General features: G+C 65.8%; 1 protein-coding gene across 5 annotated transcripts in view; it reads right to left on the reverse strand.

Annotated features, from left to right (window-relative positions):
* The window catches only part of RXRA (retinoid X receptor alpha), a 95,141-nt gene that overhangs the window by 23,318 nt on the left and 58,859 nt on the right, over positions 1 to 12,964 (reverse strand). For 3 of the 5 annotated variants that reach the window (XM_029203717.1, XM_029203718.1, XM_029203716.1), the window contains exon 2: positions 2,817 to 3,082. In XM_029203717.1, the coding sequence (XP_029059550.1) occupies positions 2,817 to 3,026 (210 nt within the window). In that variant the 5' untranslated portion in view covers positions 3,027 to 3,082. Of the gene's footprint in view, positions 1 to 2,816; positions 6,008 to 12,964 lie in introns of those variants that run through there. The other 2 variants (XM_029203719.1, XM_029203715.1) reach the window with 1 other exon arrangement.

Raw genomic sequence — 12,964 nt, forward strand, 5'->3', positions numbered from 1 at the left:
CCCACCCACCGTGGGCTCAAAGCCCCCCCCCCCCCCCCCCGCACCTATGAGGGATGGCTCCCCTCCTGCACTCCGTCCCGTGTCCTAGGAGACCCGGGGCACCAACAGCCCCTTCTGGAGGCCAAAGACTCCCTGGCGTGCCCAGAATGGGGGTCCCATCCCACTTCCCCTTTCATATCCTTGGCAGGTATCTCAGTTCCCGCAGAGCCTACAAGACTTACTGAAATAACCACCCGGCTCCATCAGGGCCCCCCAGGTCTCCTCGCCGCCCCTCTCTTCCACGCCCACCGTGCCCTTCCTTCCCGGCCCATGCTGGTAAGGCCCATCACCCACGGTCAGGACGGGGTGGCAGGCCCTTGGCCCCGCTGGCCTCCGTCTGCCCATCAAGGCAGGTGGCGAACGCCATGAAGCACACGTGGCCTGCTGGACGCCCCGTCACAGAGGCCTCCCAGCCGTGGTGCCCACAGCGAGGACAGGCAGGGACCACGCAGGCCCTGCTCCAGGGAGGCTCGCCAGGCTGGTGAGGCCAGGAGACTGAGGCGCCCACACGTGCCAGGCCCTGTGGGCGGGCTCTGGGATGTGGCGGGGAATGCTCCCTGGGCTGATGGAGCCCCCGAACCCGGGGAGAGAGGCGGGGCAACTCGGCAACAGTACCTGAGGTCCAGCCTGGCCCTGCCCAGACCCACCCCCGCGCCGTTTCCATTTCCCTGCAGGGTGGGGTCGAGGAGGAGGCCCTCCCTGACAGCAGAAGTCAGAAAGCCTCACTGGTTCCGGCCCTGTGACTTTGCGGTTGTGGTTTTGAGGCAGGGTGTGGGGGTATGTCCCCCTCGAGCTCCACCCACACTTCCATGAATCTGGGGAACCCCAGGTTTCCAAGACAAACTGCTGAAGCCTAGAAGCTGAACTCAGGGCCCAGGGAAGGATTTACGGGGGCAGGGGTGGAGGCAGGGGTCGGGGGGACTGAGGCCGCGCACGGGGCTCAGACCACGGCTAAGCGAACTGCGGCCTGATCGACCTACGGAGGAACAGGCAGACGGCTGACCAGAAGGGCAGCCGTGAACGTCTGGGACACACGGGGTTTGTTCCCCACCCTCACCCCCTCCTAAGCTCCACTCCCGCCCTCATCCCCTCATCAGCCTCACGGGACCTGCGGCCCCTCGCTCACAAGCAACCTGCATTCAACAAGCACCCACCGTGTGCCAGGAACCTGGCTGTGTGCAGGGAACAACAGAGAACAGGGTGGACGTGGCCCCAAACCACCACTCGCCAGCACCGCCCACCCTTGCCCCCAGACGGGCTACCAGTGCCAGGGGGCACCAGGCTCCCTCAAGGTTTAGGGGGCATCACTGCCACCCTCGGGCCCTGCCCCCGCACAGCCCTTGCTCCAGACTCCACACCCAGGCTCCTGCCGAACGCCTGCCCGCGGGGTGTGCAGGGCAGGCACCAGGCCCGGGGGCCAGCAAGGAGCCTCACGGGGCCCTCCCTGGGAGCCAGCCTCTGTCCTGGTTCGCAGGGGACAGGGTGCAGGCCCAGCCCTCGTGTGCCCTCCCGTCGAGCAGCATCGTCAGGGTGTGGCGGCCATACGCTCACAAGAGCACGGCCGGGCCCAGGAAGGCAGCCAAGACCCCCGTGCCAACACCCCCGGCCTACTGCCTGCTTCTGGTGACAGGTGACATGAGGGGCCACCTGAGGCCCGAGCTCCTCCGCACCCGTCCTCCAGGCACAAAGGGGCTGATGAGGTGGCCCCGGAAGAGCCAGCAAGATGCTCCACCAAGACCAGCTCTGGACAGGCCCAGCCGATGGAGCGGGGGAGGGCTGTCCTGCAGGCAGCGTGGCTCCGTGGGCAGCTCTGGGACGTGGAGCCTGCGCCCGAGTCCCTCTCTGGCCGCTGTCCTGCAACCCCGTGGAAACAGCTCCCAGAGCTTCCCCCACGGAGCCCTCCTCTAAGGGGACCTCCCTCTACGGGGATGAGAGCCGGACCCAGACTTGAACGACGCTCAGAGCAAAGGGGGTCCCACCAATGTCCAAAAGGACAGTTTGAGCCCCAGAAAGAGGGAAGACCCCTGGGATTCAGCAGATCTCCCAGGCATCCAGTGAGAAATCCACCAGGAAACCCCCAGAGCCAGGAGAGGAGATGCCTAGCAGGGGTCCTGGGCACTCAGGACAGCTCTGCAGGGGTTCAGACGAGAAGCGCCCAGGGGAGGGTGGACCAGGCCTCGGGGGTCCCCACGGCAAGAACTGGCTGAGTCAGGCCCACCAGGTGCCAGCAGCTTCCTGATCTGGACCCAACCCCGAAAGCCAGGCTGTTCAGAGGAGCATCTGGGCAAACACGACCACAGAGACCACCAAGCCTGGCAGATGAGCCTCGGGCCTGGCACCCCCGAGGAGGCAGCGTCTGCCCGAGCCTGGGGGTCGGGGCAGGGAGCACCGAGACACCCCGTGTGGGGAAGGGTCCGGGCCTGGGCACAAGAAGGGCAGGCCAGGGGACGACGGGGCTCCAGGTAGGCGGCTTCAGCCTGAGGACCTAGGAGTCCCCACCCTACAGAGCTCCGAGTCCTAGGGGCAGGTCCCCCCCGCACTGGAGGGGGCCTCGCTGGGACAGAGGGCCGGCGAGGAAGCTTGGTCACTGACCCCCGAGGGCCACGGGTGCAGGAGCCGGCCAGACCTGAGCTCAAACCCAGGCGAAGGCTGCCTCTCTGACACTGTTTCCAGAGAGGAAAGGTAGAAGTGACAGCACCTGCCTCCCAGGGTCCACAGGACTATGCGGGTAAAGCCAGGCCCCGCCCCTCTGGTCCAGGCCCCGCCCCCGCACTTACCTGGGGGCTGCCGGTGCCGAAGCCCAGTGTGGGTGTGGTGGGCACGGACATGGAGTGGGGGCCCATGGGGGAGCTGATGACCGAGAAGGGCGGGCCCATGCCGTTGATGGGGGAGCTCAGGGTGCTGATGGGCGAGTGCAGCTGTCCCGGGGAGCCGAGCGAGGAGCCGATGCCGGGCCCCAGGGAGGGGTGCAGCGAGGGGGCGGCCATGGAGCCGCGCCCCGTGGGGGAGTTGAGGGAAGAGGAGTTCACCTGCGTGGAGAAGTCTGTAAGACAAGAAGCCACAGGAGGCCAGTCAGGAATCCACACCTGAGGGATATAGCCTGGCCCGCTACCCCTCAGGCCACAGCTACCACACCAGGCCGTGGAAGGGCAAGGGACCCCCACTGCCATCCTACGGCTCCCCAGCAACACGAGGCCAGGCCAGCCATGCCCAGAGCTCCCCTCCAAGGCACCAGCCCCACCTGGCCCAACTTTAAGGTTCAGGCTGGGCCCCAGGCAGATGCCGGAAAAGCAGGCTGACAGCTGCTCTCAGATGCCTATCTGGGCAGGGAGGCCAGATGGCTGCCCCTGGAACCCTCAGCACCCCAGGCCTGTCCACCTGGAATGCCTGGTGGCCGGGAGTTGCCAGCCCCTCTGCCCATCTACTCCGGGGGTCAAGGTGAAAGTCTGGGGATAATAAAAATAATGAAGGCTGACATTTTCAGAACACCCACTATGTAGCAGAAACGGTGCATGTCCTCAGTGGAGATGAACGCACGGAGTTAGGAGGTACACGGCGGTCCTATTATCCCATTTTACAGATGGGGAATTGAGGCCCTGTGTTTTTACCGCTGCCCACGGCAGGGCAGGCCCAGCACACAGCCTGGGCCTGCTCAGGTACCCCAGCGGCGGTGGCCAAGACAACAGGCCCCCAGGCCCCTCTACCTCATGGGGCCCCAAAGAATACAGCTTCCTGTGTGCCCAGGCCTGGTGGTGTGTGGCCTGAGGCAGGGGAGCTTCCAGGCAGGCCTGGTGGAGGGGGCCCAGGTGTGCACCAAGCCTGCAGACGGGCAACCCACAGAGGCTGCGGCAGTGAGAGGCCGGGACCTCCCACACACCAGCCTGTCATGCCAGGGATTTCAAAGCCCCACCAGGCACTAATTGGGCCTCCCCTCCCTACCCTGAGGGCTCAACAAGAAGCTTCCCCAGGAAGGAGGCTCTCCGGGTGAATCCACCGCCCTGGGGCCTGAGCAGACCGTGGGGAACTCAGAGAGGCCCAAACAAGGCAGCATGAGTCAGAGCTGCAGGCCACAGCTAGTCCAGTCCGGCCTCTGGCAGGGTGTCCTGAGCAAGCCACGCCCCCTCAGTGGGCCTCAGCCTTCCCATCTGCAAAATGGTCTCTCGGGCCCTTCCCGCCAGGCCTGCAGTGATCACACATGCTTCTGAGAAGTCGAGCGGGCCACGGGTGTGATCGGGCGGCCCCCGTCCACGTACCCCCAAGTTGAGGGACGTGCCCTGCTTGCACCACCCAATAGCCACGGGAGAACTTCGCCTGCCTGAACCTCGGAGCGGCCGTGCCCCGAGCGGTCCCTGAGCGCCAGGCTTGGAGCAGGAAGAAGCCTTGTTTATTTGTGCATCGCCCCCGAGTCCTCTCACCCACTTTGGTCACCGGTGCAAACTGAGTCTCGGGGACAAGCTGCAGGACACCGCTACCAACAGTCAGGGCCGGGTAGACCCGACTCAGGCCAGAGCTGAGCTTCCTCCAGGGCCTTGTGGACTTGTCCACGGAGGTGCTGGGCGGTGGCCAGCCCGTGGGGTGGGGTGGTCCCCGCAGGAACATGGGAGGCTCTGCCAACCCTGGGGACCCCCTTCTCTGGGAGCACTTACCCATTTCCATCCTGTAGCCCCCAGCCTGCTGGGCACCTCCTCCCTTGCCTGCCCTCTGAGGGAGGAGGGGCACGGGAAGGGGGCCTAGAATTCCCTGCCAGGGAGTGGGGGCCTGCCTGCCACTGCACCAGCAAAAGAGCCTCATCTGATCCGTCTGAAACCGTTGCCATTCACAGAACTGGGAATAAACCATTTCACTGAACTTGAAAATAAGAGCTTAAAATTCCAGCACCAGATGGCGGCACCTATTGGCAGAGATGGGTACTGCAAGCCAGCCCTATTAGTCATTAAGCTCCCTGCACCCACAAGGTCTGGCTGCACATCCTTGACCTCACGGAATGCTTGCGACCCTGTCCACCCACCTGTGACAGACAAGGAAACGGGCACAGGGAAGGTGCAAAAGTTACCCAGGCACACACCCCAAAACCTGCAGCTGCCCCTAGGCCGAGCAGCCACGGTTCTTTCTACCAGGCCCCTGGGACAACTGGAATGCCCATTTCACCTGGCCCTTGACCACCCCTGCATGAGGAACCCTGAGCCAGCTTGGTCCCTGTCCAAGCCCACCCTGCAGGATGCAGGCTAGCGCTGGCCCCTCCCCTTTACTCAGTCCCGAGAAGCACACCTCCGACTTCAGGCGGGGAGGGCAAGGGAAGCAAGATGGACATTACTACATCCGCTTTGCAGACACCTCCACCAGAGAGCACGGGGGGCAACTGCTGGGGCTCTCGATCGGACAGTGGTCCCAACCCCAGCAGCGCGTCCAGAAGCCTGAGGGCCTGGCCACCCTAGGGAAGCAGCCCACTCTTCTCCCCAGCCTCTGGGAACGAGATGGGGGTCTGGGGCCAAGAGGGAGACAGCACTCCGGGATTCTCACAGCTTCCTCACCTCCACCCGCTGCCCGGAAATCTTGGGAGGACTGGGGGGCTCTGAATGGGAGAAGAGGACGGGGTGGGGGACTTCTCGGGGGCTGCTCTCCTTAAGGGGCAGAGTGCAGCCGGGAGCGCCATGGGGCCCAGAGCCTGTCGGGGCCTCTGCTGCGGGCCGGCCACACCTGCGGGGTGTGGGGAGCCGGGCTTCCCGTTCACACAGCTGCAGAAGAGGCTCCCCAGGTCCACGCTGGGCCTGTGGGGCCTGAGCTGCTTGATTATTTGTTTGTTTGTTGCTCCCTGGCAGGAAGGGGTGGGAGAGGCAAGAGAAAGCTTTGGCCGGAAGGGAGGAGGGAGGGAAGTGGCTCCTTAGACCGACAGCTACCAGGCTGCACCCCAAAGCTTCTGCAGCCCCTCAATTCTGGGAACCGTGAGGAGGGCAACAACGAGATGGAGGGAAACTGGGCAAGACAGGAGGAGCCGGGTACAGGGGGGCGGGGGGCCTCCGGTAAAAGGGGGGGGGCCAGGGGAAGGGGCACCAGCCTCCAGCCTCTGCGTGTGGCCCGTCTCCCAAATGCAAAGGTCGCGGCCCGGTTCCTGAGCCCAGCCCCCATCCTCTGAGCCCCAGGGTCACGTGTACAGCAACTGCTCCAAACCAGGGACTGTGAGCCCCTGGGAGGGGCCACCCTGGCCAAGACCCACCTCAGCGACCCCCACTCTGGGCCCTTCCTGTTGACACAGAACATCCACAGCAGACACCTTCCCGGAGCCTGGGTGACAATGGGCAGCGGGTATTTTCTGGAGTCCTCTGGAGTCTGGCCAGGAAGGGGACGTTAGGAGGAAAAGGGAAAAATGCCTAAACACCCCCTGCTCGCAGAGAGGCCCCGCCCTGCCCTCCACGTGCACGCAGCCTCTGCCTTTTCCGGGCCTCTATCTGTCCCCACCCGCTGATAAACAGTAGATGCGATAAGGCGCTATTCTTGAAGTCATACTTTGGACTCGCAGGGGACTTGTCACCAGCGGTCACCACACGCTTATCTGATCCTGGGCTGCAGGACACCAGGCTCAGGCCCAGACCCCACCCTGGGAGCTGCTGACACCCAGCTCTCCCCACCCAAGGGGGCGCACGGGGCCTCGGAGGGAGGGGCAAAACCCAACTGCCGACTCCTCCCCCCCCCCCACCGCCGCCCAAGAACCCGGGCCTCGCCAGGCCTGAACCCAGCACCTCACACCGCTTTACACCCTCCATGCCCCTGGGGACCAGCAGTAATCCGTGAGACTCAGGACTCCAGGGAAGGAGACCATGGCCCGGGAGCTCACAGGGACCTCCAACAAGAGACAGGCCCCCGTCCAGGCAGGAGGACATCCCAGCAGCCCCAGCACAGGCAAAGGGACTTCAAAGAGCTAGCAGATTCAGTTCAGGAAGGCTTGCGTGGAAGAGGTGATGGACAGATCTCTCCCTTGGCACAAAAAGCGTTTTAGGCCAACTGACTCTAAAATGCAAATACCTGGAGGCCAGATAGGGAAGCCACGGAGCAGAGATGGAATGCCCTGGAATGCTCGGTGCCCAGAGCAGGAGAGCAGTAAACCCCTGGGCCCCCAGAGTATATGGGTGTGAAAAGTTACATTCAGTAAAGTTAAAATAAAGAATGTTCTCACGGTAACTGACAAGGGCACAGGCTGCTCCTTGAGGTAGTGAGTTCCCCGTCACAGCTGTATGCAAGCAGAAACTACAGCCACCACTCAGGAGTGGCCAACCAGGTGGGCCCTGAGGTCCCTCTGAGAGAGGGAAGGGACATTCCCCGCCCCCCCACCCCCCGCCAACAGTCCTGAACTGCACGGGCTCCCTCCAGAATGCCCGCCAGGACCCTCCTGCCCCCCCGCCCCACCCCGGAACCCCCAGCAGGAAGCGGGGGAACCCCCACCAACTCCTTTCTGGTCTCTGCCAGACAGCCTGGGAAGGCGGGGGAGGTGGCAGGAAATACCAACCCCGCTGAGGCTGCCCGGCTGGGGTGGGGGTGAGCCCCTGGATCTCCAGCCCACCCCTGGCTCTCAGAAAGGGGAGCTCAGGGCTCCTCCGCGGCCCTTCTGAACCTACAGGGCCGATCAGGGCAGGGTCCGGGCGGGCCACAGACTGGGGTCGAGAGCCCAGCCAAGCAGGAAGCCCAGCAGAGGGAGGGGAGGGACAGGCAGTCCAACCGAAGGAGCACGGGAAGGAGTCCCGTGGGGCTGGAGTGAGCGGGAACGTCAGAGGGGGCCGTGCAGGACAGCACGGAGGTGGGAGAGGGGGCCAGGAGGGGAGAGGGGCACAAAGGGGGGAGGGGAGCCCCGAGGGTGCCAGCTCCCTACCCTGACAAGAATGAACACAAATCCGCTCCCCCCCCCACCGCCCCGAACCAAAACCCCACCACGGGGGTGCTGGAGAGCCCTGGGGAGCTTCCTGGGACGCCCGCCTCCAGACCCCACCTTCCGGAAGGACTGCTTCCCCTGCCGCCCAGGGGAGGGAGAAGTGGCAGCCTGCTGGGGACTGTGGTGGCACCGTGGCGGTCGGGGTTTGGGGGAAGCTCGGGGTGGTTGGTGCAGGGGAGGGTGGGGCAGGAGGCGTCCACAGGCTCCATGGGGTGAGGGGCCTTCAGGAACTGCGGCGGCAGGGGGTGGGGGACAGACGTGCCCCCGACAGGGGTGTGCCAGCCCTGGTGGGGAAACGCCCACCACTCAGGTTCCCCTTCTGTAAAATGGGTACGCCGACAGCAAAAGCTGCTGTGACAACCCACAGGATGGGCCCCACGAGCCCTTGCAGGGTAGGGCTCCAGCGCAGGCCACCTCCAACCCCAGGGGGCGTGGCCAGCTCACTGCCTCTGGCCCAGTGCCAGTTTACAGCTCAGGTGGCCTAGCCTGAAATTTCAGCTCCTCTGGGGTCGCCCTGCCCTCTCCCCAACGAATGCCCCCAGCCCCAAATCTCAGCCCCCGCTGAGAAGGACACAGGTCAGCTCAGCCCTTACACACGATCAGGAGAAACTCCCGCCTGCCTCCGGCTCTCCCCCAAGAGCCTGGGGCCTCAGAACAGGGTCAGATAGGGAGCCCACCGGGCAGGCAGCCTCAGGGGCCCCTACGGAGAAGCCCCCAATGGGCCAGGAGGGACCCAGGCCCAGCAATCCGTCGGCCTGCAGGGACCATTACTCAGGTCCCAGCTCCACACCAGAGCCCAGGGTGGCGCAGACCTGCCCAGACCCCAGGGGAGAGAGGAGGAGGGGCAGGGTGAACCAAGGCATGCACCTCCTTCACCCCACCCCCCACCGCTCACAGACGCCCACTGGTCACCCGACAGGGGCTCCACCCCCTCCCCAGGCCGCATGGACAGCAGCAGCTGGCCTCTCCCAAGTACTGCTTCCTGGCACCGCCCTACCCAGCCCTCCGTGACACAGGCGGGGATGCCCGAGGGGAAGGGGGCAGGAGGGGGCAGGCAGAGTGGACGCCGAGGAACAGGCAGGGCACTGCTGGGTGAGGGACAGTCACCACATCTCCAGCAACCTCAGGGCTGCTCGGGAGCCCAGAGTGACTGGGGGCTGCAGGACCGGTGGACAGAGGCTCCACCACCATCATCACCACCTGAGGGACCCCTTGCCCTGCTCCCTGCACAGACAAAAGGCTGAAGCCCTAAGAGGCGGATGGTGACGCTGAATGGCTTTTGCCACAGGTGACAAACGGACGATGTTTCGGGCTCTGATGGCCGTCCTGAGCCGGCCAGGGCTGGTGAGGGGCGGAAGGAGGAACGGGCAGTGGCGGCAGCCGCCCTCACCCAGCACACTCGTACAGCCTGGGGGCACCGTGACCGGGCCGCTGTCAGGGAAGGGGGGAGCACAGCCGGGAGGAAAGGGGGGCCAGGAGGGGCTCCGTGTGACCAGCCAGCCAGTGCCTGGGCCTGAAAGGTCCAGGAGAGAGCTGAGGGGTAATGGTGCCAACGCACTGGGGTGCTAGGGCCAGGGTCTTGGCAGGAGGCTGCCCCCCCACGCCCACCCTCCAGAAGCTCACGGTCCAAGAGGGCTGCGGCCACAGCCCTCACACGAGGCCCAGCTCGACGGTCAACCAACGTGTCTCCACCACTTTCCCCCGATTCCTGCGGTGGGCGCTACCACCACCCACCAGGCCAGTGGCACTCGGGCAGATGTCCGAGCGGGGTGCTACCTGGCGGTACCCTAGGCGCTGAGCTGCACCTGGGGTAGCACCGCTCCAACCACCACGGTACAGAGGAGGGATCTGAGTCCCAGAGCCGTGTCCACTACCTAACTGTCCGCAGCTTACGGAAGCACGCTCGGGGAGAGGGGCCTGGGGGGTGCAGGGAACACCCTGGCCGGACCCCCAGGAGGTTGGGGCCGGACTCCTCCGGCCCAGCTCCCTGGCTGCGTCACGCCCCTCTTCGCCAGGCCACGCGGCGCGCGCCTGGTGCTACAGGAAGAAGCCGCTCACAGCTTCAGGGTGACGGGGACCAGGGCCTGCTACTGGGACGCCTCCCTCCTGGCTCCATCCTGCACCCTACACAAATGCCCCAAAGGCTGGTTCAGGAAAGGTCAACTCCCCACCTTCCCCGCCCCCTTCCCCATGACTGTAGGGCCTCCTGGACCTCCGGGCACGGCCGGTTTTTCAGGAGAAGCCAGGTGGCCACAGGCAGAGCCAGTCCCTGGCAGTCCTGTCCCCAGAGGCCTTGGGAAGCTTGGGGGTTGGGGGGGGGGTGTTCACGGTCAGGACTGGCAATGACAGCTGTGCCAACGTGACTCTGAGACCCAACCCAGCGCCGGGCTGCCACTCGGGTGCTGTTCCTCCATCCAACCAGCAGGGTGACCACCCCAGGGTGCAGGCCACAGAGCCACCACCTGGGGCCCCCAAACACGAGGCCGGTCATTTTAGGAGAACTCCAAGGCGTCTGACTTTAAGGGGAGGTTTCCCCACTCTCCCCGCCCCAGAGGCGGCTGTGGGCCAAGCATTCACTAGCCTCACTGACTGGACCACCACCCAACCCAGGGTCCCAGAGGTGCGAAAGGCCAGCCCAGCTGGCACCAAGGAAGGAGTCGGGAGAACACGGTTGACAGGCAGTGCCCGGCTCAGCCCCATCCAGCAACACTCCCTCCAGCTGGTTCCAGAAAGGAGCCCCCCCCCACAGGAGGGCTGCCGGGTGGAGGCAGCACAGGGCCACCCGCCCAGAAAGATGCCAAGGGACAGAGAGAGAGTCCCCAGAGCTGGTTTCCAACCCCGTGGCCGGAGGCCCTCGGCAGGCCAGCCTGCACCCCTGCAGGGCCGTCCCCTCCCCCGGGCATGGCAGGCAGACGACCCCGATCCACCGCCGGACCACTGGGCCATGCCTCCTGTTCAGTGGCCCAACACGGGCTGCCCGGGGGAGAGGCTGGGGAGGGGCAGCAGCCGACCCCCAGGCCTGCTGGAATCCCCAGGGGGGAAGCACAGGCACAGAAAGGGGGGAGGGACAAGAAGGACGGGGCCACAGGGCAGCTGGGGAGCCAGCGGCAAGTGAACCTGCGTGTGACGCCGCGAGCACCGCGGCCTCTGCAAAATGGAGATCCCCGAACCCACGGCCTGCTGGCGGCCCCGTGGCTTGGGAACCCCCCCCACCCCCCGCCCTGACCCCGCAGTGAAATCAGAGGCTCCAGAACACAGAGCTAGAGTCTAACAAGCAGCTCCTGTGTGGCTGCCCCGAGCCAGCGTTGATCACAGGGGCTCCGAAAAGCCTGGGGACGTGGGCATGGCTCCGTCCCACCTGCAGAGGAGGAAGGGGCTCAGGGAGGGAGGGGCACTCCCCAAGCCAGAGCCGGAGTCAGCGGCCGGGGACCAGGACCCAGCTCTCCACCCTGATACTCCCAACACACTTCACTCTCACACAGAGCCCCCGCAGCCAGCCTGGGTGGCCGGCAGGGCTCCAGGCCGGACCCGGTGCCAGCAGGCACGCCCACCGTGGGGTCGAAGGGCACGGGGAGCTGGGAGCACGCTCACCTCTCCGGGGCCGGGCAGGGGCTCCCGGGTGCCGCAGCCTCCTGTCCAGGCAGCACCCCTGAACCGTCCCCAGCACCTCCAGGGCGCCGGCCCAGATGGCGGGTGGGGGGGCACGGAGAGGGGGGGAAATTCCTGATGAAACCCCGCCTGCTCGACGGCAGCCTGGGTGGTGGGGGGCCCCGAGCCCGTGGGCTGGCTGAGGCAGTTTCTCTTCAACAGGAAAAGAATGACGCTTGTTTCATTTTGAGCCGCGTCGCTCCGGCTGGCTCAGGGGCCCGCGGCCCGGCTCTGTCGTGGAACGCCTGTGCTTTCCACCCCCACTACAGCTGTTTTTCTCTCTAACTTTCTCGCAGCCCCTGCCGGCGTCGGGAACATGTTTGCAGACACTCAGGCCCAAGTTCGCCGGTGTCCCATCCACCTGTGCTGGAGTCGGGGGGGCTCCGTGCCAGGTGGCCAACCTGTCCCAGTAGTGTGGAGCGGTCAGGGAGAGATCAGGGCCCGCCTCCTCTGGGCCCGGCGTGGGCTGGCCTCTCCCGGGGCGTCCCCAATCCTCCCACTGCCCTCCGAGCATCGCCACTTCTCGGATGTGGGCACGGATGCTTGGCACCTCCAGCGTGTGGTAGCCCAGGGCTGCACAATGGGCGGGGCCGGGCCAAGCCGGAGACCCTGGAGGGCAGAGCGCCAGCCCAGCTCCCGAGCGGCTCACGCACGGCAGGCTCTCGGAGACCCCCACTGCTGCGTGCCGAGAGCCCGGCCCCTCAGCGTCCTGCCCTGAGCAGAGGCTGACCCACACCGCGCTGGCTCAGCCAGGTCGCCAGGCTGGTGCCGTCGTGGGCGGAGGCACAGATGGCAGGGGCTCTGCAGACAGCAGACAGGACCTCACCCATGAGACAGACCGAGAACGGGACATCCGCCTGCTGGAGCGGGGCTTCCCCATCTCGGCCGCAGGAGGGGCACCTCCCACTCGGACCAGCACAGCAGCCCCAATCCCACCACTCCTGCAGCAGGGCCTGCAGCCTAGCCGGCTCTCCCCTGCTCTGCAGAGGGCCCCTCCTTCAAAGGGCAGCCTCCGGGGGCGGGGCGGGGCGGGGGGACCAGCCTCTGAACCCCCTTGGGCCGTGTCGCCACTGTGCGGGTTCAGCTGGGGGCCCACGGGGCTGGCAGGATTGGTTCCCAAGCTGAGATGCGACTCTGCCACCCCTTGGGGGCCTGCTGTGTGACAGGGTCTACCCTTCATCCCCGCCCCCAGGCCCCCAGCAAGTGCAGGGACAGGAGAGTGGGTTCGACTCTGCACCAGGAAACGGAGGCCCAGGAGGCCCTAGAACCTCCACCCCCGTCCTCACAAAGCACTGAACCGCGTCCCCAGATCTCCGACCTAAGGCCTCATTCCTGACACACCTTGCCGGGGCGGAG

Source organism: Monodon monoceros, unplaced genomic scaffold (genome assembly GCF_005190385.1).
Source record: "Monodon monoceros isolate NGI ecotype Baffin Bay Population unplaced genomic scaffold, NGI_Narwhal_1 Super_Scaffold_5, whole genome shotgun sequence".
Taxonomy (NCBI): domain Eukaryota; kingdom Metazoa; phylum Chordata; class Mammalia; order Artiodactyla; family Monodontidae; genus Monodon; species Monodon monoceros.